General features: G+C 42.3%; 1 protein-coding gene across 2 annotated transcripts in view; it reads right to left on the minus strand.

Annotated features, from left to right (window-relative positions):
• LOC148041760 (P-loop containing nucleoside triphosphate hydrolases superfamily protein) overlaps window positions 1-25,118 on the minus strand; it is a 113,627-nt gene that overhangs the window by 35,685 nt on the left and 52,824 nt on the right. For both annotated transcript variants that reach the window (XM_087682225.1, XM_087682220.1), the window contains exons 8-13: window positions 21,300-21,341; window positions 21,088-21,207; window positions 20,891-20,953; window positions 20,645-20,810; window positions 5,504-5,590; window positions 5,339-5,421 (exon numbers count right to left, since the gene is read on the minus strand). In XM_087682225.1, the coding sequence (XP_087538351.1) occupies window positions 5,339-5,421; window positions 5,504-5,590; window positions 20,645-20,810; window positions 20,891-20,953; window positions 21,088-21,207; window positions 21,300-21,341 (561 nt within the window). The remainder of the gene's footprint in view (window positions 1-5,338; window positions 5,422-5,503; window positions 5,591-20,644; window positions 20,811-20,890; window positions 20,954-21,087; window positions 21,208-21,299; window positions 21,342-25,118) is intronic.

Consider the following 25,118-nt stretch of genomic DNA (forward strand, 5'->3'; position numbering starts at 1 on the left):
AAAGACAAGGAGAAGGTAGTTGAAGCACGCAACAAGAAAAAGGACAAGAAGAAAGACAAAAGACACAACCATAGGGAAGAGGAGAAGAGTGACAATTCAGAAGACGACTATGGCAAGTTCAAAATACCCCAACCCACCAAGTATAAAGAAGAGAGAGACAAGTTGGTTTTCAAGAAGTGGATCACAGAAGTAGACAGATACTTGAAGTATGCTAGGATCACTTGAGACAAGAAGGGAGAAGTGGCAACCATCTACCTAGAGGAAGAGGTTGCTAGTTTATACCTATTAGAATAGGAGCAAGGATACGCTATCTTTTAATGGATAGAACTCCAAGAGAAACTCAAAGACTTTTATCCCAAAGCATATGAGCCTCAAATTCAATCACCACTACTATCAACTCTACCGCATCACTCAAGTTCTAAATGAAGTAGCATATAAGCTCGGCCTGCCAGAAAGCGTCTGCTTCCATAATACATTTCATGCCCCCCTTCTATGTAGGTTCTATCCTAACAACCAATGGGAGTGGCACATTTCACTGCTTCACTCCAATGGCTCCTTTGAAGTAGAAGCATTCCTTCGGCGCCAGGAACACAAAGGGTATCCTAAGTACCTCACCAAGTGAAATGGGCGCCCCCTCAAAGAAGCCACTTGGATTTCGAAAGTGGAGACTCGTGAACGGGGTAATGACACCTTCGCTACTTGGGTCAAGGAGAATCCCAACACTTCTTCCAATGCCCCTTCAGTCATCACTTGACTTATCATAGGCCTAGTACCGCTTGAGTCCAAGGTAGATCCGCATGGTAGCTAGAATAAACCAAAGCACCAAAGCAATCTAGATGGGCAGACACTGACCAACTTCATAGGAAAAGCTATGTTAAGACCCCCAAGTCGTAGTGCGGTAGACACTGACCAATCTGATAGTAAAGGCTGTGTTAAGACCCTACTAATGTGTCAAGTCCTGGACCGGTAGACACTGGCCAGCTTATTAGAAGAAGTTGTGTTGAGACCCCAGATGAGTCAAATAACCTCTACCCTTAGATTGCTAAGGATAGCAATCCAGTAAGTGGGGGTGAGTGTAAGGGCTTTGTAGCTATACCATGGCGTTGCTACCGGAAACACCTATATAGGGAGTAGTAGTGACTCTAAGCCCTGCTTGGTTTCCACTCTACATGTGATTCCCTATACCTAGTTGTGAACCCTTATATGTGCGGTGTCACACAATGGAAAAAATCCAACAGTTTTATTGTATGGGATTGTACAAGCTGGTATGCTACGATACCATAGGGATCATACCGTACGACCCAGTCCAAACGATGTATGGAGACAATCCTATATACAAGTCAACCACCACCACAGTGATCATCAGGGTTGGGTGGCAAGAGGGGGGGAGCAGGGGTTTGTTCATCAGGGCTGCTCGCTGGCCCCCTATCTTTTCTCAATCTTTGAGGGCGTTATGTCCTATTTCCTATGCTGGAGAGAGAGTGAGACCAGCACTAGAGGTGTTCTACACACGGGTCAACTCGCGCAAAGGGAAAGTGTTTTTGGAAAGGGAGGGGGGGGAGGGGGGGCTGCTGTTTGTTGGGGGTGGAGGATGAGGTAGACCTTTGGAGTGTTTTGTTTGTCAGGATGTCCTCTAGCCCCCTACCTCTTGTCACTCTTTGTGGAGGGGATGTCCTATTTCATGCACTCAAGAGGGAGTACTCTGCAAGGCCTTGAGCTACAAGTGAGGGCTCAGACAGAGCTATTGGACTCGGTGTATGCAAATGACATGGCCCTCTATATGGAGGATGCTAAGGTGATGCTGGAGAGAGAGAGAGACTGGCACTAGAGGTGTTCCCCAAGGCAAAAAGGATGGAAATCAACTAGTAGAAGTCATCGATTTTCCTATAGTTGGAGCGGTTTGTTCGTGAAGGGTGCTCTCTAGGCCCCTACCTCTTCCAACTCTTTGCAGAGGCGGTGTCCTATTTCCTATGCTCAAGAGTGAGTGGTCTGTAGGTTCTCAGACTTCCAATGAGGGCTAAGATAGATCTATTAGACTCGGAGTATGCAAATGACACGGCCCTCTATGTGATGGATGATGAGGTGATGCTGGAGAGAGTGAGACTAGCACTAGAGGTGTATAGCAGCAAGTATGAAAATCAACTAGTGGAAGTTAGTCGATTATCTTACAAACCCAAATTCTAGTAGTGTCTACGTAAGGACCTAGAGCAGTAACCCCCAAAATACCAAGAGGAGATTGACCTGTAGTCAATCATCTAGAACCCACAAATTCACATCCAGATAAGTTACAACCAAGAGAGTGCTCTCATATTCAATGGGATGGTTGGGAGCCTAGCCATGCCCACTCTATCAAGGTTTGGAGGGATGTCTATAGGATGGTAGATCGAGAGATGCTACAAAGAGGCCACAAGGTGCCAGAGAGGGGTAGAGGTTAGCTGGAGGGAGATCTATGCAACAATCATATAAGAGTAGCTAGCTCCTCCTGAAACCAGTCTATGACTCACATAAAGCGCTAGTTCCTTCAATTAACACCTGGTCTTTACATACACACACATAAGCAGAGACCTCACTCCCTCACTCAACACCAGATTGGCCCCGAAGACCGGCGCCCCTCTCGGTATTTCTTTATCAATTAAAAGATGGAAAATTACAATAATGATAATGTTCCAAAATACATAATCTCTAAACACTTGGTTTTCATCTCTTCTGAGTAAATCCCAGCTGCATAAGAACAATACAACATGTCCAAATCAACATCCCTTTTAGGAAAACATTTTCTGTGACCAAAACTCAATGATTCCTGTGCAGAATTGCAATCTGCAGATCTCTAAATTCACTATTCTTACTGCCCAGCATGTCCAAAGTTCACTGTTCTTACTGTCCACATGTGCAGAATTCATTGTTCTTACTGTCCAGCATACTGTTCTTACTGTCCAAAATGTGCAGAATTCACTGTTCTTACTGTTCAGCATGTGACCAAAACTCAATGATTCATGTGCAGAATTAAAGTCTGCAGACCTTTGAATTCACTGTTCTTACTGTCCAGAATATCTTGCATTTTCTGTGACCAATACTCAATGATCCATGTGCAAAATTTCAGAGAAAACAAAGAATTGTACCTTCGATGGAATCAGCCCATCATGGGAAGCATTTCCTCTGAGAATAGAGAGAGAGTTGATCAGAGGGAGCAAGCTCTACCTCTGTACTTGAGTCAGAGACGTAGAAGTACTCTCCATGGCTGATTTTCTTGCAGCAATTTGCCCTCAACTCCTCAAAACGTCATTCTCCCATCTGCCTCTTATACCTATTACGTTTTTTTTAATGCTCTCTCTCCCTCTCTTTTGGGAATTTGTGCCACATGGCATACATGTAACAATTTTCCCGTTTAAACCTTCTGGTCTAAAATTCTCCATGATTGGTGCAAAATTTGACCTCGACACAGACCAGAGAATTAATCCTCGTGCAAAAACAAAGATAATGACGCGAACAAATTCTAGGATCCAAAAATAGTAACTCCCTAAATTTTAGGGATAGTGACCCCTACATTCCTCAAGTTGTTCTGAGCAACTTTTATCATTGTGACCACATCAAAAAGTGTAATGTGGCTCAGTTACGGTGACTTTTATTCCGTAAGCATTCTCATATGTGCATCTTCTGTCGTGGCCAATCTCATTGTCTTGCACCATCTCCAGTGGCTAAGCACACAGTCCCAAACCACTGACATTCTATTCTTCAGTGCACATTCAATATGGAACTGGTCCTAAGGCTCAAACAAACCATTAGTCCAATTTGTCCCAATGGTTGCCTCTTCTGGCCATCAAAGATCCCGGCTTATTCCAAGAAAACTCTGGGGGTAAGAAGCAACACCAACAAAAGAAAAGAAAAATAAAATATTTATATAAGTAAATAAGAAAAGCAACTGTAAAAAGTATCACCACCTGGTGACATCTCCTCTCAGGGAGCTAGTGCAACAAGTATGGGCATCCCCTTGCAAGTGGTAGTCAAACCTTGATCATGCCCCTAGGTTCTTCACAATTTAGGAGGGTGGCTGACCAGTTATCTATAGAGGACAGCAAGGTATGATGCTGTGTGCCACCCCTTAGAGAAGGATCTCCGCCATTGACCTCCAAGGAAAGACCTAACGGTTGGACCCATACATACACTAGTCTTAGATCTAGGAGTTGTGCCTCTAGATTTGAGAGAGTTGGCCGCTAACTGAACTAGAGTGAGATCCAAAAGTGTGGCTTTGGCAGACCACAGCATTACAGCTCCTTGTCCTACACAACTAGGATTTCCGAACATTTATTATATAGGAGGATATGGATTGGGTATTCTCACAACAAATATTGGGCAGACCACAACATCAAGGATGTTTTTTGTTAGACCTTCTGGCGACACTGGCCAAGGAGAGTATCCTAATTCTTGGCTTCTTGCACATGGGGGCTTGGCTGTTGGCTGGCCCAAATGCAGTAGGATGGAGTATGTGAGCACTACTTACAGTCAGTCAGCTAGGGTGGCCACCTATTGTATGAAGCAAAGATGCATAATACAATCTTCATCATCAAGGGAGGTGTTGTGGTTGGTCTAGATGCATTGCCCATCCACCAAGTACTAGAGCCCACAATGTCATGATCAAAGGTTTGGGAGACCATTGGGAGCCTCCCAAAGTAGTATATCAAGGCACGCTGCTAGATGACATTTGGTGGTGAGGGCCTCTCAATATATGCAAACTTGGCAGAACTCTAGGTATCCATCGCCCACACTCCGCAGCTGTTGGGACCGGCTACATGGCCTTTCAGGAGCTCTGATAGCAGTTTTCACTCACTTGGGGTGGCCACTGCCTGTTTTCATGATGCGGGTGGGTAAACCTAGGTGGTATTACATTCCCTCTCCATGGCTTCTTTTCCCCATTCCCCCCAAACTACCTTGAGAGGCTCGTATATATGATTGTTTTTTGATTTTGTAACTGCTCCAGCTAGACTGTTCATTGTAGAAGTCTTCTGAGTAATATAACTAGCCACATTATTTTCTACAAAAAAAATCAAATGCCATCGTCAGAGCAGAAAGAAAGATGCATTCATAGGATTACAGTTCCTATATCCCCAGCTTAAGAAGCCTTAGCAGAAACTATTTAAGGCCTCCATCAATTGCAGCTCAGTCATCCTTTGGAGAACACCTTGAGAAGGATGTTACCACATGCTTCACTCAATAGGAAACATGCCAAAATGATAACATATAAAGATGTCCCAGCAAGGCCAAAACACATCTCAGATATAAACATTCTTGATAAAATATATTTAGACACATATCAGAAATGTAAAGGAGGGAGAGGATTTACCAAGTAATGCGCAAATTTTACGGTTTCTTCTTCAATTTGCTGAGCTAACTCTCGGGTTGGAGCCATGACAACAGCGTAAGGCCCTACACAGAACAACGTTTGAAGAGACAGGTTCATTACTTGCTTATTCATCATTTCACATTCTGACAAACTCAAAACAATCACCTTCGGCCTCATTCTCCTCTGTCATCGGTGGTAATCTTGAGATGTATGTTAACATTGGCAAGACAAAGGCTGCTGTTTTCCCAGATCCTGCAATCACCATGACAAAAAAGATGAGCTATTTTCTGCACTTAAACTGGCTCTTTAATAATCTCAACAAGCAAACTGGAAAGCAAACGAGAACATCAGACAGATTTACACCCATAGTAGCATTAAAACTCCTTTCTAAAAATATAAAACTTGAAAGAAACATTTCTTACAAATAAAAAACATTTCTTATCATCCAAAAAAACTGTGATTACAAAAAGCATGAAAAAGTATTTCTCACCTTTTGCCTTGGAAATCGTGTTGATTATATAGCACCTTTGTGATCGTGATATCTCATGACCTCTCTTGGTGATCTAGTGGCTACCCTAGTGGTAAGCCACTTATTTTAGTAACCCACTAACCCAGGTTCAAATCTCCTGTTTTCTATACCTATACTAAATGACCGTGCGGAATGTAGGAATTGAACCAAAGGCCTTTTGGTCATCACACATTCAACTTAACCAACTGAGCTACACGCATTTGGTCATCTCTCTCTCTTTTTTTTTTGTAAAAGGGTCATCTCTCTCTCTCTCTCTCTCTCTCTCTCTCTCTCTCTCATTCATGAAGATAATTGAATTGATTGGCAATATTTACATCAGGCCACCAAGTCAGCTAAGAAAAACAGAACAAACACAAATCAAGCCAAAAGGCCTCTAAGACCATAACACACAAACATCACACAGAAAGGACAGCCAGAGTGGAGCGAACAATATCCAACCAAGGAGCAGCAATGTCAAGAAGAACCATGCCAACTGAAACCATAGAGGAGATCTGCCATAACAATAAACCACCAACAAGGGCCACATGACCATGGATACCCGAGGCAGAATCAAAAATGAAGGCATTCCGAGTATGCCAAATATGCCATAGAGCTATCCAACTAAGGAAATGGAGAAGGCAGGAATGATCTGATTGCAAGGCGGACATAGAAGGCATCCTTCCCATAATCCATGAACGAGCTAATATCTCCTGCTGCGTCACTGAGGACCACACAAGGGAAACAAAACTCCAAATCTGTCGAGCAACAGGGCAAGAGATGAAGAGATGAAGCAATGTCTCATCACATGTAGTGCAAAATACACAATGACCATGGGAGATCTTGCAAGCATGCAACACATCCCCAATTGGAAGACCCCCAATAAGCAACCTCCATATGAAAACTTTACCCTAATAAGGAATCTTAGACTTCTAGAGTTGGAGAAATCTTTCCTGCTACTTCTTTTTGCTGTCCCGAATATGCCATATTTTATTGGCCTTTCCAGTGACCCATCTCTTAACCTCGACTATCTAATGATAGATTTGATTAGCTGACCTGTTCCTAAAATCATCATGTAGCACAAACATCCAACCCCGCCAAGGAGACGAGGGCTATAAAGCAGGCAATGGAGAGTACCTCAGAAGCTGCTCCTGTAAGGACGACCAAATGTCATGATAGCCATGAGGCACCCGAAAGTATTGATGAATGTGCCAAAAAGAATAAACACGGGGTTGCCTAGGAATGACACCAAAGCAGGTAGAAACTATTGTGTATTGGTTGCTGCCCTGTGCTTCTCTACAATAGCCTTAGTCCAACAACTTGGAGGTAGCCAGCACTTCTCCTTGCAACAAATTCTCCTCCTTACGAAGATCAAGAGGGCGCCAAACTGGGAAACACAAAATCTATTGCCAAGATACAATCAAATGAGAAAGAAGAAAAGACTAGGAGATCTTAATAGGCCTCATGGAATTCAACACATGCCACTAATAAGAAACTTGAATAACCGTGTGACCATGCGAGATATTAGTCTTTTCACTGAAAAATTTTGCAACATCTGTCCAGGGATGACTCCGCACACATAAAGCTTGCAAAAGTGTCAATCTCAAAGCAACCATATGGAAACTAACATCCAATAAAGTTGCTTCCTCCCATCCTTTTAGGAGTACTTGCAATATCTATCCAGGGATGACTCTACACACACAAAGCCTGCAAATGTGCCAATCTCAAAGCAACCATATGGAAATTGACATTCAATAAAGTTGTTTCCCCCCATCCTTTTAGTAGTTACGTGCTGCAAAGAAATCCACACCTAGCCCAAATGATTTCCTTTCTTTTTGCACAACATGAAGCAGATAGACTGAACCAATTCCAAAAGAAACTTCTTAGTCCAAGGAAGTAAGGGCAGAAAAAACGAGACCATACTAATCATGATGCATTAAGCAACTTTAAGTCTCACATGAAGAGGCCAGCCTTGAGATTTCCAGTACATAAACCGATCATGTATACGACATAACACCCAATCAAGCAAGGAGCGAGGAGATACATCCACACCAATAGGATAACCCAAGTGTCAGGAAATATCTCCTTTAGAAATCGCATCTCCTTGCCAACCCAAAGCTTGCAAATCACTCTCCGTACAAGAAATTAGTGTAGATTTCTGAGCATTAATATGAAGCCCCAAAGCTAAAGCAAAGAGATTCCACATAACCATTGCCCGATTCACATTAGACCGATCAGACTTGAGAAACATAAAGGAATCATTAGCCAAAGATTGACCCAAAAGTTGGGCACCATTGGGAAGAGACAAACTAGCAATCTCACCTTGATCAGCCAACTTGCCCAACAAAGAGAGTATTGGGTGAGTGACTAAGGCAAATAGAAAATGACTGAGAGAGCAGCCTTGCCGAAGAGAACAAGACAAGGCAGTTTCATCAGTGATCCCCCCATTAAGTACAATACGTGCCACATCACCCTTACTAATGGTATCAACAAGAGAAGTCATGTAAGAACCAAAGCCCATAGTAGACATCGGCTGCCACAAGTAAGACCAACTGACATGATCAAATGCCTTTTCAAGATCAAGCTGAAGCATAACAACTTGTTAGCCAGAGGTTTTTGCATAATCAATCCCTAGTTGAACATTCAAAATGTTATACATAACATTTCATTCCTTAATGAAACCATATTGACGTGGATGAACAAAGGGCCGAAATACTTTCTACAATTTTAGAAAAGATTTTATACAAAGAATCCATAACGAAAATGGATCTCCCTTGTTGCAGGAAGTCGGAGAAGGAACCTTGGGCAATAACTGAATCACTGCAATCTTCCAATCTAAAGGCATCAAACTAGAATTCCAAACTTGTTGACACAAGCGAGTTAATGGATCCTTAAGCTGCTCAACATGGATTGAAAACAACTCATTAGGAAGCCCATCCCAACCAAGTCTTTTCCTACATAAATGGGACAACACATCCTCCACTTCAACCTCTAAGATATCAGTCTCCATCAAATCAACCCATTCAGACTTAACCTGATTACTAACCAAGTCACAAATGTATCGACGAGCAAAGAGAATAGCATTAGAAAGAATCTCTTGCAGACCTAACAAAGATTTATAATAGTCCATACACATTTGAATGATGAAGATAAGTTCAATAACCATATCACCTTGCTCATCCAACAAACACACTATATTTTCCTGAGCGTATTTCTAGCGTAAACGAGTAAAGAATTGATGAGATTGACAACTGTTATCGTGCAAAGCTTCCACTCAAGCCAACAATTTGTATTTAGCAAATTCCTCCTCTTGAAGAGATTCAACTCTACATTTCATCCATTCAATGCATGTAACCAAGTCATCAGTAGTATCCCCTGACTAATGCAGAGACAACAAATAAGCCAAGAAAGTTTGTGAATGTTGACATTCAGCTTGAAAAGAAGAAGCATGTTGAAAACCATATTGTAACGCAGAGGCAAATGAGCAAGCAGAGCCTTAAGGGCATAAACCGGCCTATGTGTCAATTCCAAAACCAAGGGATAGTGATTTGAAAAGACATATTGTCGCTCCACCCACACATCAATCACTGCTGGAAAAAAAGAATCGCTCTGACAAATGTATATCCTATCAAGTCTAGCCGAAGTATTTGGATACTGAAGAGAGCGATAAGTATATCCAGACTGTGAAGGATGCATCCAAGACCACATGTCTTGTTTCAAAGACACAGTTGCCAGTGCATCCCAAGCCTAATGCTCAGGACCACCCATGACCAAGTGAGGTGAAGTCACCTGATCCATAGATACGCATGCATTAAAGTCACCCATAACAAAACCTTGACAAGCCATGGAAAGGCAATGCAAGTCATCCCAAAGCTGATGGCGTTCCCAAGCAATAGAAGGAGCATACACGTCCACTAGCCACAAAACCTCACCCTCATATATGATTTCCAACATCAGAAACCAGCCACGAGCATCCCAAGAAACCAAGGATGGTTGCAAGGAAGATCGAACAACCAACATAACTCCAGATTTATGTGAAACCTGTCCACTAAAAGATACTGTATGATCCTTACGTACATAAACAGAACCTGCCAAAGCATGTTGTTTGTGCTCCATGGCATAAAAAACATCTCAATTACCAGCAAAAACAATTCTCCACAACCGATACTGCTTACTGCCAAAAAAAATGCCTTTAACATTCCATAAAGCAAGTCTCATGATAAACAAAACGAGAGAGAACTATTAAATCACCAGTTTCCCTTTAATATCCGTAGCTTTAGCAGCCTGAAATCTCTCCATCTCACTATGGATCACATCCACAAGATCTGCCCTCTGTAAACTAGCAATCAAAGCACAAGAAGAGAACTGTTGTTCGTAAGAATACAAAATATCCTGAGGAGGCAAAAGCCTCCCACATGCATCAAAGCGCAAAGCAGAATTAGAAGCACTTTTATCAACCACACCAACTACAAGTACACGCAAAGATTGAGGTTTGATGTAAAAACCCCTACCTTTACATTGAAAAGTCTAAGTAACAGAATGAGGAGCTGGGTGAGCAGGAGTCGAACGAGATTCCTCCTGAGCATTGCATCTAACCACAATGATCTAAGAACCATCCTAAGAAGGCAAATCCCAACTAGCTGAATGTGATTCATACTCAATACCCACCTAGGAAACATCCTTATTTCCATTATTATGCCTATGCAGGGCAAGAGGCATAGGAGGAGCAGCATCTTGTTGCTGAGTCAACGTCTCGGAATCACGCTCTTGCATATCAATTCTAGGGTCTAAAGAACGTTGCAAAACCTCAAGCCTACTATCACATTCAAAAATTAAATGGCCCAATTGGCCACATCAAAAGCAATGTCTAGCAAGTGTCCCCCGTTTGAGCTTAAAAATCAACATCTATAACCCAGGGACCTCAAAACGAATTTTAGTAGACCGAGGTTTCCCAATGTCCCAAAGCATACAAGCCCTATTCCTATTACAGGAGGCCAAACAGGGCTCCACCAACACCTCACAAGGAATCTCAAAACCAAAGAAAGAAGTCTCCAAAGATATGTAGGAAAATTAACTACCTCCACCGAGATTGGGCATGCTTGCCTAAGAACCTCCTGAAACTCAGCCATAGGCCTCCATGGGACCACATGGACCAACTGACCATCCAAAAACAAAGGAATACATTGCATAATGCGAGCATGCACATCCGGAGTACGAAAAAGGACCTCAAAAAACCCCTTCAATCCATCATAAATCTCTTCCCCGAGAGAAACCTGCACTTGCCCAAGAATATCATCATGACGCGCATCATCACTCACAAGCATGGACCACAACCAAGCGCAAATCTAAGCGAAAGAAGTCCCACCCATAAAATAAAGGATGGCTACCCTCTCATGAAAGCCAGCAATCTGTTGTAAAACTAGATCAATTCCCATGACAACAACCACATGATGATTCCCTTCCGGTAAAGAGCTTGCTTTACCCTCATTAGCATGAACATAATCAAACATAAGATTGTTAGCAGTGGTAAGCATGAACTGGAAAGACTCATCAGCCTATGAGCAAGAAACACGAACACCTTGCTAAGGCAAATCTAGAGCATATAAAACTGGTTCATCAACCGTCATTTTACGACGTTTTTCCATCTCGTCCCCTTCCATCGACTAACCAGAATCCTCAGCCAAAGAGTCACCATCCGACTCAACAGATTCTTTCTCATCCCCATGCCCAATATGTTGATCAAGAAAAGCCACATCAATACCACTTGAGGCCTATATATCAGCCATAATAAAAGCCCAACCTTTGTGAGTGTTGCACAGAATAGCAAATGTGACAAGCACTATCTGATGTAACCAGCCTTCCTTCTGTGGATGGGTGGTAAATCCCTAATTACAACTTAATTGCAGCAGAAAACAATTAATGTAAATCTGAAAATACAAATTTACCTACTGATCTTGAACAATGCACACCCGATTGGCCCCAAAATTGGTGCCCCTTTCGGTATTTCTTTCGCTTTATTAAAGAAAAAGTTGATTTCATAGTTGTTAGGTACGAAAGATACGATACGGTACGGTACGATAAAATACAGTACTAAATGGTACCTTAAGATTTTATAAGGTACGATACGATATTAGTACGAGAAAAAAAATAACTTGATTATTTTGGACTAAAGATAAAACAATAGATATTTCAAGTCTAAATTGCAATGCTATTAGAGTATATAAGATGAGCACTTGAGGGTAACATGCCAAAATCTAATGTGGAATGCGCAACATACACTACTGCTACCTACAACTTATAACTACATAGATGGGAGTGGATACATCATACAAACATGATCATAAAAATAAGAGAAGTGTGGACTTGAGAGAGAGAAGGTTGAGAGAAATTGTTTGAATCTCAAATAACCTAATCTCATGGGAGAATCATATTAATATAAGGAGCATTTAGCTCGTCCCAAAGTGCAATTCAAATGGGAAAGATGTATCCATTAAGTTGGTACCTTATGGTACTAATACGTAAGGTACGGTACCTAAAGTATGGTATAGTATCAAACCTTTCGTACATGGTACTAGTGCAACTAGAGAGAGGAAGAGGCTAGAGAGAGAGAGAGAGAGAGAGAGAGAGAGAGAAAGGCTTGGGGGAGAAATAAGAAAGAAAGAAGAAAAAAAAAAGAAAGTTGTAGACTTAAAGTAGAGTGGCCAAAAAGTACCCATTTTTTCATACTAAATCGTACGGATACGTACCGTACCGTACAGTACAGATTAGTCCATACTACGTACGGAGACAACCTTGGTTGATTTACACTGGGATTCTCCCGATCCCCTTCGCAATCCAAACTCCCCTTGCTGTCCAAAGTGACCAGCAAGTCTTCAATCTATTTTGCCCCTTGATTTGAGCACTTAATTGGCCTTCACCCACTTCATAGACGATGGGAATGCCTCAAATTCAATGGTTGACTAGTCCTCCACCTGAATTTAGGTGAAATTCACCTTCAAACTTGCTGAATCCAAGTCTTGGAGCTTCCAATTTCTGGCACACTTCCCGAGGCTACTAGTAAACCCTAATTTATGCTGTAAATTAGGGTTTGTAGCATAGAAATTTGCAATTTCTCAGCCTCCAAGGTTCCAAATACCGAGATCTTTGGAGCAAGCCTGTGAAATATCTCGAAGATGAGAGAGAAAAATGTAGAGAAAGAAAATTCAGAGTTTGTCGTGAAGAATGATTGAAAATCAGTCAAATGCAACTGGTGCCTTGCCACAACAGCTTGTAGATGCAAAGAACTGAAGAAAATCAGTCATTTACTGCTGTTGCCTTGTCTCAACAGCCTGTAGATGCTATCACCTGCTGTTGATTGATCTTCTCCTACCCTTGGCTGCCTCAGAAGGTCCTCCAATGGCTGCAAATCAGACCAACATCTCCTTCCTCTCTCTTATAGGCTGAATACACTAAAAATGCCTCTCCAACCTCTAAAGACGTTTTTTTTACTTACATGGGCATTTTTGACAAGTAGCAGCCTTCCCAAATGGTTTTTCCAAGACTATCCATAATTCAATATTAATTTTCAATCTTTAAATACTGAAAATTAATCTAATAATTATTTCGGTGCCCTGAAAAATAATCCCACAGGCCAATAATTAAATTGACTAGGCAACTTCCATTCCCGAGTGTCTTTGCGTCATCTTTGACCATCAAATTGGCGTTAGGTACCATTAAACAACACTTCTCTAATGTCACCAACTAACACTTATGGCCAAATGAATGACCTAGGCCAACAACTAGCACCAGATACCACCAAGTACTCGTGCGGTGTCATGCCACTACGCGGACACCGTGTGAAAAACTCTAGAGTGCATCATCATTCGACTTTCTTATTGATCAAGAGAGTCAATGGCATCTAAGTCATTAGTGCTAGTGTAAGTGGCATGGATGGTCCAAAAATACTAGATTTCTAGACAATTTTAGTCTATTTTAGATATATTTGATATTATTTGTTGTAATATCAAAAAAAGCTAGGAAAAACTTCTAGATTAGGGTGGCATAGGGTGGCATGCAAAAAGCAAGGCAGTTGACAAGTAGAAAACAACACTTTGAACTGGAAGAAGAAGAAGAAGTGATCTAGGAGATCCCTAATCAAGTGTCCAGAAGTTTTACCCCCCTTTCAAAGCCAACAGAGCCATCAGATTTGGGTTACGAGCAACACAGAGGAAGCTGTTGTTTTGATGTACGTTTTTTGTGTACGAGGGAGCTCCAAGAGATCTAATACTTGGAGATTGATTCTCAATAGTGCCAGATAGGAAATTTCAAGTTCTGTCAATACATATTGATTCGATTCATTGTGCTTTGCCTTTATTGTGTTTACCTCTCGTCTATTCTTTTTCTTCTCTTCCATCTCCTATCTCTACTTCCTTCCACCTATGATCCCTGGTGGATACAACCTTTCGATAAAAACCCCTTCGACAGCAACATAACTTATAGCAACTTTTGCCTTTGACATCCCATGATTTCTTCAGGTCCCAGACTCGTAAATTTACTTTAATCCCAGTTGCACCTCACATGTGTAATATTTACTTAATCATGTGATTAAAAATTAATCCACATATTAAGTGAGGTTTCAAAAATACATGTCCTCATGACAATATGAGGTAATAACTACAAATCTGCACTGGATTGGAGATCAAATTTGAAGGTCAAACTGTGAGTAACACCTTGTCTATACACACGTCCTAGATCAGAAACATGTTGCTTTCGCTGTACACAGCAAAAGAAGAGCAAAGCACCATCATTGTATAAACTCCCTACTCAGAATCTGGTCTAGATCCCAAATTTGTGAGGATAGAAGTAATTGTAGGAGGGCGAGACTATAGGTCGAAGGGTAGAAGCGCTGCAACAAGACTCTCTCTCTCTTTTTTTCGTAAAAAGACTCTCTCTCTTCTCTCTCTCTCTCTCTCTCTCTCTCTCTCTCTCTCTCTCTCTCTCTCTCTCTCTCTCTCTCTCTCTCTCTCTCTCTCTCTCTCTCTCTCTCTCTCTCTCTCTCTCTCTCTCTCTCTCTCTCTCTCTCTCTCTTCGTAAAAGGTAATTGTATTAATTACGAAAAAAAAAGGTACAAGTTTACATGAGTACAAGATGCACGATGGCTCTAAGCCAACATGTGTAAACTGTCAGTACAAAACCAGGAAAGAGTTACAAAAATCATGGCAAAGACGCAGAGGAAATTGCCATATGCCAGGGAAGTAAGTCTTCCCCAGGGAGCAAGTCAGAGTGCCGAATGAGATCTATCTGCCAAAGCAAGAGGCCTTTAAGCATGGCAATGTGACCCAGAACATTAGAGACCGAATCAAAAAGAAAGGCATTCCGAGTGGTCCAATTGTGCCAGCATCCCCAATATCTAAGAAAGTGGAACAAGATCTTCATATGCAACTGAGCCGGTGTGGGGTATTTTGGGAGTACAAATGTCAAAAACCCAATCGAAAGGGCTTAGTGAGAAACCAACCACAGCTCGCCAAACCGCTGACAAAAGCGACCAGATCTTCTTTGCGAGAGGGCAAGAAATAAATCCATGATGGGCCGATTCCACAGTAGTGGTGCAGAAGAAACAATTGCCGTTAGAGATTCAACACTTGGAAAGGGCCGAGACAAGAAGAAGACCACAAATCATTACCCTCCAAAGAAAGACCTTGCATTTGAAAGGTATCTTGTTCAACCAGCCCTCCATCACAGTTGCCTTCCACCATGACTAAGATTTCCGCAACCCCCATACAGTATTAGCTTTAGTAACCAGTCATTAATGATCTTTAATTAGAAGATGATACACCTGGTTAGCTGAGGCCTTTTCCAAATTCAACCGACCTGCAAGGACCCAGTCCTGCCAAGGGCAGGAAAGGGTTGCCTGCTCTGGAGCACTAACAAAAGTTGTTCCCACAAATCACGGTATCCACGAGGGATTCTGAAAAGCCTCCTGGCCGTACGAAACGATATGAAGACATTACGACTGGCAAGGGTGGCATCTGCAACTGAAGTCAAACCCAAACGGGCCATACGGTTAAATTTTGGTCTGAGCTCATGTTTGCCGTCCCATGAAAGTAATCTCGAGGCTGCCAACAATTCCAGTTGAAAAGAGTTAGTATATAAGCGTTCCTCCGCTAGATGCTAACGCACCTTCTGGCGAACCAATTGCCAGGAGCCAACCAAATGAACAAGCAGGGATGAGGAAGAACTCGAAAACCGAGAGTCTGCATTAAGAATATACCACCAAGAGCTTCGAATTTGTGTATTACCATACAGAAGCCCATGGTCCTCAAGAAAATAATGGACTATAACGGCCCACATGTGATGCTCCACACACATGGCACAAAAAAGAGACCAACGAAGTGCCAGCATATGAGTTTCGACATCCAACATAGCCCCACCACCTAGGCGTTTGGGGGTACATGTATGTGACCACGAAATCCATGAAATACCTACATGCAGTGAATCCTTCTTCCATAACATGAAACGAATGGGCCGAGTGAGAGCATTCAAAGTAGTAGGAGTCCAATGCAGCAATGGTAAGAAATATGTGAGCATTGGCAGCATAATTGTCTGAGCCACTTCGAGGCGAACATGGAAGAGCCAAGCTTGCGACTTCCAATACAAAAACTTAGCTGCTAGTTTCTGTGAAATCCACTGTACTAGTTGTTTTGGCCGAACATCAACACCCAAGGAGTACCCAAGATGCTTGACAATGGGAACCACGGGGAACCACCTGTCCCTGCCAGCCCAATGACTGTAAATCGGACTTCGTGCAATTGAGAATGGCTGATTTGAAAGCATTGATACGAAGACCAGAAGCATGGCCAAAGAGCGTCCAAAATTCAAATATCTAATGCCTTGCGAATATTGTCCTTGTCCGCACGCAAAATCATAAAGCTATCATCAGCCAAAGATTGACTAATGAAGTGCTAACCAAAAGGAAGAGACAATCCGGTCAACTGAGTAGAAGCTGCCATGGAAGATAACATCGAAAGAACCGGATGAGTCGCCAGGGCAAAGAAGAGAGGACTCAAAGGGCAACCCTGTCTCACAGAGCGTGCAAGGACAAAGGGCTCTGTAACACCACCATTTAGCATCACTTGCGAAGAAGCCGCAGCACTAATGGTGTAGATCAAGCGGGACATCCGAGTACCAAAGCCCGTAGTAGACATAAGTTCTACAATGAAAGACCAATCTAAATAGTCAAAAGCCTTTTCCAGATCCAATTGAATCAAGACCACTTCCTGACTAGAGTGCCTTGCATAGTCAATAGCCATCTGCACATTTAAGATATTATGCAGAATATTGCGACCCTTAATGGAACCATATTGAAGAGGATGCACAATGGCCGGAAGATGCTTATGGAGCCGATTCGCCAGCACTTTGGAAAAGATTTTATACATCGAACCCATCAAAGAAATTGGTCTCCGATGCTGCAACATCAACGGCAAAGGAACCTTTGGAAGCAGTTTGATAAGACCTTCTTTCCAAGAGGAAGGCATGGACCATGTTTCCCAAACCTGTTGAAACATAGCCGTCAATGGCTTCACCAGTTAGGTAGCAGAACTCTCAAAAAATTCATTGGTGAGACCATCCCAACCAAGACTTTTATCCTTAGGCAGGCGTAACAAAACCTCCATAACCTCCTCCTCACAAATATCTGTCTCCAAAGCAGTTTGCATATCAAGTGGAACTTGATGTTGGACCAGATCATAGAAGACTGAACATGCATGCGTAACCTGGTCAGAAGGTGACTGAGAAGAACCAAGAAGATCTAGAAAATAATTCCGGCACGTATTGACAATAGTCTGAGGGTCAGTGACCATTCGACCTTCTGAATTCTGGAGTCTAGTCATATTTTCTCGAGCAGGAGAGGCATGCAGAGCGCAAAAGAACTTATGAGCTTGACAAGCACTATCTTGCAAATTCTCAGTCAAATTTTGCAATTTGGTATGCTGATAAGATTTCAACTGAAACTCTTTAATAAGATCAACCAAATGCATCGCTAGTGACAGCAGAAATTCATCATCTGGAGTGTCCACCAGCAGAGAACGAACCAAATCCAGTACGTCCTCTGTTGCGTGTCGACGCCACCGACAAAGAGAGGTATGGTGAATCCCATACTGCCGAGCAACCCGCTGCACATTTGAGAGCAATCGTTCAAAGAAAGCCCTCAGTGGCGAAGTCCAATAAAAATCTATCAATCAATTGAAGCATACAGCCCTAAAAGATTGAGTGCTTCAAATATGACGAGTTGAAACGTAAAGGGAGTCTATCCAGCAATTGCTTAAAAGGTGCAATGCGTTGTGCAAGCATCTCAAGCTGGAGAGGGAAATGGTCCGACAAGGCATATTGCTGCAAGACTGTCATTTCCAGCATCTCAGGAAGAAAATCATCATCCTACATAATGTACATTCGGTCCAACCGCGACCATGTAGTTGCATATTGCGCCGAATGGAAAGTAAACCCTGTAGAAGAAGGGTGTAGCCAAGACCATAGATCTTGCTTAAGTACCGCACGCGCAAACACATTCCACACCCCACTTTCCGGCGCGTCCATCACCGAATACTCTAAAGTGGACTGTGAAGAATCAACACACATATTAAAATCCCCCATCAAAAAACCCGGTTTGCCAAGTGACAAGGAGGTCTTCAAAGAATACAAAAGATCCCTGCGGGATAAAGGGTCATTCGGAGGATAGAGGCCCAGCAACCATAAGATCTCTCCTTTAAATAAAACTTCAACTACCACAAAGCGGCCATGTACATCATTTTTAATAAGAACAGGCTGATATTTCTAATGTACAATCATAAGCACACCAAAATAATGCCTTGCGTATGTCCCTGCATAAAATAAGCGAAACCCATGGCAATCCACAACTTTTCCTGCTTCACCATGACTCTTGTACTCAACCGCACACAGACATCCCATTGATTCTCATGCAATACGGTCCACATAGCATGTTGCTTATGGCGAGAACAAATGCCACGCACATTCCATGTGGCTATCTTCATGTATATTCAAAAAGAAAATCAGGAGCGAGGCACCGCTTGCCTCGATTTAACCTTTTCTACTAGAATGTCAAGGACACCCTCATCCAAAAAATCAGCTAACACAGCAAAAGAGTTCTGACGGCCAGCTTTGGAGGTAGACGGAATATCCACTGTCTTGGGGATGGAACGGGGATAACGATGATCCCATGGTGTAATCACATTCCCTCTAGTATCAAACGCCAGCTTAGCGGGTGGGCCCTTGGGACCGTCTGTATATGCTTTCCTAGTAGACTGATTACTGGGAGCAAAAGGAACCATAGTACGCACAGCGTGCTCTGAGGACAACATTTCTTTCCTGCGCATATAGGTGCGCATGGAATCTTGTGAAACATTAGGCCCAGTATCCGCCAGCCAGTATCCGCCAGGCCAGCGTCAAACTTTTTACCTTTTTTTGGACGTACCTCTACCCAGTCATTGCCATTTCTCTCTCTCTCTCTCTCTCTCTCTCTCTCTCTCTCTCTCTCTCTCTCTCTCTCTCTCTCTCTCTCTCTCTCTCACACACACACATATTTAATGCATTAGTGGTATAGTCTATTGCTTTGTAGAGTATAGATACAAATTGTATTAGTATACAATTTAGTGCATTCAGTTTACTATTGTACACTCTACACAACAATCAAAATATTCACCCCTCTCTCTCTCAATAAACAAATTGCTATATTCCACTTCTAGTAGTGTGAGAATAAGGAGATTGAGAAGGATGAGGAGGGTGAGTCATGATATATTCTCTAGGATTCAAGAGTGACTTTTTAGTACTTTCGATTTATGTAATGAACATTTTGGCAAGGTATATGGATCTTGCTCAACACTTTTACTATATATATTTGGTTTGTCATGTTTTCACATATGTAACATATCTTTGCTTTAACTTGATCTTTAATATTTATGACCTTCCTTTTAAATATTATTTCCTTGATCATTGTAAATAATAATGTGGTTCCTTTCCTTTTAACCACATTATAAATAATATCGTGGTTGAGCAATGACAAGTAACACCTATCTTCTTGATGAGGTGACAATGTTTGGCAAGGTCTGTGGATCTTCCTCGACACTTTTACTAGATGTATTCCGTTTTTCATTTTCATTACATATGTGACATATCTTTGCTTTAAGGTGGTCTTTAATATTTATGACCTTCCTTTCAAATATTGTTTCCTTGATCATTGTAAATAATAATGTGGTTGAGAAATGACAAGTAACACAATCTTGAAGAGGTGACAATGTTTGGAGGTTTATATTGTAGAATTTAATCATTGGTAATGTACATCCTGAATAAACAGGTCTTATTCTCTGAATATGTCATGTATACGACCTCCATGAACCATACTTTGTCATAGATATGTAAGAAACGTTTTTTTATGTTTCCTAAAACTTAATACTGTAGGAAACTTGTTCGAAACTTATTTCCTACCTTACCATTTCCGAAATTCTGGCTACTATGTTAACACCACTTGGATTTGAAAAGGCTACACTGCAAAGTTGTATCTGAAGACTGAGAAGTAGATGCCTAGTGGCAGATCAACACAGCACAGCATCTGATTAATGTGATATGAATGTTGAATGTATACTACTGCCTTCTAAGACCAAGGTGATCTATGAGCAGACCCTAGTTTTCAGCGGCCCATAGCCAGCCACATTGCAAAACACTTCACAAATATACATACTCCCTCAACAAATTATTCTTGCACACAGTCAAACAGAGACCAAAGAACATACGGCCTTAAAAACTATGTAGACCTGTTTCTGCTATGCCAATGACATCTCGTTGCTGAAGACCAATCGGTATAGCAGCCATCTGGATTGGAGATGGTTTCTTGTACCCCGCCTTGTAAACTGCTTTAAGTAGCTCTGAACTCAGGTTGCCTTCTTCCCAGTTGCGCATAGGCCGAGGAGCCTTGGAACCCTGAAAATAATGATAAAACAGTTCATAAGAACACTTCACAAACCTACAGGATGTCTGCAAATGCTGATGTCATTCATCACCTTGTAAGAAATATTGAAGTCCTCTCGGAAGATTCGCCAATCTCTTTCAGTCATTTCTTCAAGCTAAATCACACAGTGTAATGCTCTACTGATTAGCCTTCAGACGAGATATATAAAGCCTAGTACAGCCAATTGAAAAGGCTACAGAAAATTCAACTTCAATCTGCTATGCACATCAGATTTGACAATCGGGTCACCTTTTTCTCAGACCAATGACGATCCACTCGCATGTCAAATGTGTCATACACGTTGGCTGCAGCATCCTTTTGTTTTTGAGCTTCTGCTTCTTCTGGCTTTTCTTCTACTCCTTCTCTAGCCTATGCATAGAGCCAGTAGAATCAAATACTAAAAATGGTACCCTCAGGCCTCAATAGTCAATTTTTAATAATGCTGGACCAAAATACAGTACCCGTATTTGAGCACGAAGTTCTTTCTCATTCTTAGCAGCAAGCTGCAAATTCACCACCCATAAACATTCATGGTCATTTACATATTATGAGGTATGCTTACATGTTTCCTTTTCTTTTTCTATGTACACAAACTTGCAGGGTCTCACATCAATACAAGAGCTTCCAGTGACACAATCTCTACTGAAGGGCACTACTCTTACTTTCAATTAGTCTGCACCCAAAACCTATGAATCTTCACCCTATGCCAAATGCACATCACTAATCGTCAAAGGTTTTACAAAATATACATTGGAGTTTGAGATACCAAAGTGCTAAACAAATGCATTGAGTCTCATCTGAGCCTCAGGGATCTTGGAAACCTTAAGCAAGAGGTTTATGATGTATCTACCTTACGGGTAATGGGCATTAAAGTGACACTGGACAAACCTTTATTGTAATTTCAAGAAAAATTAGCACGCCACAAAGAAAAGATTAAATCTACTTGTTGCATTATGACTGATAGAAGAATTAAGATTTTTCTTTTTCCTAAATAAAAAACTTCTACACTAAGAGAAAGGGAAAACATTCCCCAATGAAAAATAGGCAAGCTTTCAAAAAGAAAATTAAAGGCTAGTGAGACAGTTACAATGAATACTTATTTCAAGCAATAACTCATTGAGATTTCATAGAGATAAGTTGATGGACATATCTATTAAGCTAAAAAAGGAGCATTTCTCATTAAACCTTAATTAGCTCATTAAAACAGCCCTAAAACTTGCCCTAAATTGGTATTAAAACAACGGAATGAACCTGTAAATTACCAAAAATTTTGTGTCCCATAAGCAAACACACAACTTTAGAAGGATCCACATTCATAAATAGGAGGTTGCCCAACCACACAAGCCATATCCACAAATAAAAGGGATTGGACGTCGGACTCACCTCCCAGCCCAAGAGCCAAACACGATCACCCTCAAGCTTAGGAGCTAGCAGCACTCCGGGTCACCACCACATCCCAAGGGTTGGCATCCCATACCACTAGCCCACACCATCCCAATGTACGGATGCATTGGCCAACAGGCCATGAGACAAAGAGTGATTATCACACAATAATGTGCACAATAGGGCATTGAAACCTATAAATAGGACTTGGATGCCCTATCCCCAAAGTGCATTCGCACTAAGTGACTTCATGACCACTATGACAAATGCTCCTAGCGTCCATCTGAATGTTCAGCGATGTAACACTTCCCACCTTATGAAAGATTGTTGTCCTCAACAATATCCTCACGCATGAAGTGAGGAAAACAACTCTTCAATGAACGTACCAACTTCCAAGTAGCCTCGGCCTCCAGGTGGCTTTTCCACTTGACCAAATCCTTAGGATAAACGATCCAACAAGATCATTTAGTCCTAAGGTCAAGAACCAATTCGGCTTCAAGTGGAATATATTGAGCGGTATCCTCGAGTCATGAGACTTCCTCAATTAAAATAATCGGTTCACCTTGTCCAAATTGTTCTTTCAAATGACTCACATGGAACAGAGGGTGAACTCCGATTTCCGAAGGTAAATCCATCTCATAGGATATACTAATTATTGTTAAAATTTGCCAATTCTATGGGCAGTGCCCAATGTTTAGTCAATTGGTTTGTAGTGTGAACACAACTATGTTAGCAAATTGTGTCACCACATTTAGAGTTAGTTCTAGAGTTAGCTAACTTCAGCTAAGTTAGGGGTTTGGTCTACCTTAGACCTAAGGTCATACTTTCACTCTATCACTTTTAGTTCAACAAGTACAATCTATCGTTTCAACTCACGATGTCTACTCTCACTCTCTCCTTTCTCTCTCCTCCATGGATCGTGTAGTTTTCAACATTTGGTATCAAAGTAGGACAAATCACCTGGATGCCAAATAGACACCGTCAACAAGTGTTGCTCTGCCCGAGGTCTTGAATCTACCAACTTAGCCAGTAAGCAAGAGGAAGAGGAGTTGTCCAATATCCGCCATTCTGCATACTGCCCCACATGCAACCACCTGCACCCTCTACTCAGTGCTATCTCAACTCCACCAGGCTAGGCAACCGCCTCAGCTCTACTCGACCCGCTAGCTCCTACCCTACACGCTCTACGCGCTGCCCAATCTGCCCATCTGCACAGCACTATCCAGTGCTGTCCACCAGGTTGCGCCGCCCAGCCTGGCACCACCTCCTATCCTGCAATCGCCTACCTACTCCACATGACTTGCATGTCTGTGTTGTTGGGTTTGACTCACGCCTACACTCACACGAGAGTGTCAGTGATCCTCAATAGGTCACTGGGGCACTTTTTACTCTCCGTATGAGAGGTCCCCCCCCCCCCCATTAATTTCTTATATTTTATGTGCCTATGTTACACAATTTGGGCACTTATCGTATTTTACACTCTTTGGGTGTGAACATCCTCTTACAAACCTAAGGTTTAAGGGTTGTACTTTGTACTTGCACCTTACACTTTAGACTATTGCATTGGGTGTCATGCTCTCACACTCCACACTATCAACTGTACTCTCAACTAAGTTTCGACCTGTCCATCTCACATTTGGTATCACAGCTGAGCTTCATCTCAGCTGACCTCTCGGCCATCGTCAACAGCTCCTTGGTCATCATTAGCAGCTTCACCACCACCACCAAAGCCGCCAACAGTTGGCAGCTGCCTGGCACAACTTGCAGCACATGCCTGTCCTCTCCGCTACCTGCGCTCACCAGCAGTGCCCTACGCCGCCTTAGAGTCACTCCACATCTGGCGCACCCGCCCCTAAAGCGCCTCCTCAACAGGCAGCAGCTTCGCCTAAGCGCCCCTTGCCTCTTTTGTCTCTGCTCATTGCGCCCTGTTCCAACTGAGCCGCCTGCGTCACACCCACCACCCATTCATCTCCAGCCAGGCGCCACAAGTCTGCCTGGTCCACCAACACTCTTAGGTGCCACTCCAGCTTGGTGCCGCTTGCAGTGAGCCACCACCCGCCTGTACAGTCCAGTCCCCCTGCTGAGCCATCTGTGCCACCAGCCACCTGGTCCTGAATTGCCACCACAAGCCAAGTCTGTCTACCACAGGTCCACTCAGCCACCAAGAATCAAAGGTAAAAAGAAATTTTTTTTCTCAAGTTTTATTCAGAATTAATTCGCTGGAAGGGGCTTTTGCCTGGGCAGGCAATCTCTATTCCGACACGTGTCAGGGACACATTTATAGGCAGAGATTTGTGAATTTTGGGTCAGACATTTGGGGCTTTTGCAGTCAGCTCAAAGATTGGCAAATGTACATTTGTGACAGTCTGAAATAGACTGATTTCGTGCATTTTGGGACAAGAAATTTTGGGGCTTTTGCATTTTCAGTGCTGCTGAGCACTTATTGCACCTTGGACAGTGTGCATTTCAGACAGTTTTTTATGGAGTGTGATTAAATTTGCTAATTACAGCAAAGTACTTGCTGTAATTTCTGGAAATTCTGAGATTTCCAAGTTGGTCCAGCTTGAGATATTGCTCTTTTGCTCTCTAATCAATGACATTTAATCATGGCAAATCAAGGAGGTGATGTGTTTGCATATGTGTCCAAGGAGGATAGGTTGGATGGCAACAACTATTCCCTCTAGTCCTTTATGATGAAGAATATGCTGATTGCAAAGAATCTTTGGGATTATGTCAACCGTGAAGAAGTTAGGCCCAAAATTGTGGCTCTTGCTACTCATCCTCTAGAAGGACATGGACAACAGACAACTCAGCCTATTCAGCTTACTCCAGCTCAACCACTTCCCCAGAGATCAACAACACAAAAGGCATCGGACAGTCATAGTTGTCAAGTATGA

This window comes from Lygodium microphyllum, chromosome 1 (assembly GCF_053477565.2).
Source record: "Lygodium microphyllum isolate KBCC chromosome 1, Lygodium_microphyllum_v1.1.10, whole genome shotgun sequence".
Classification (NCBI taxonomy): domain Eukaryota; kingdom Viridiplantae; phylum Streptophyta; class Polypodiopsida; order Schizaeales; family Lygodiaceae; genus Lygodium; species Lygodium microphyllum.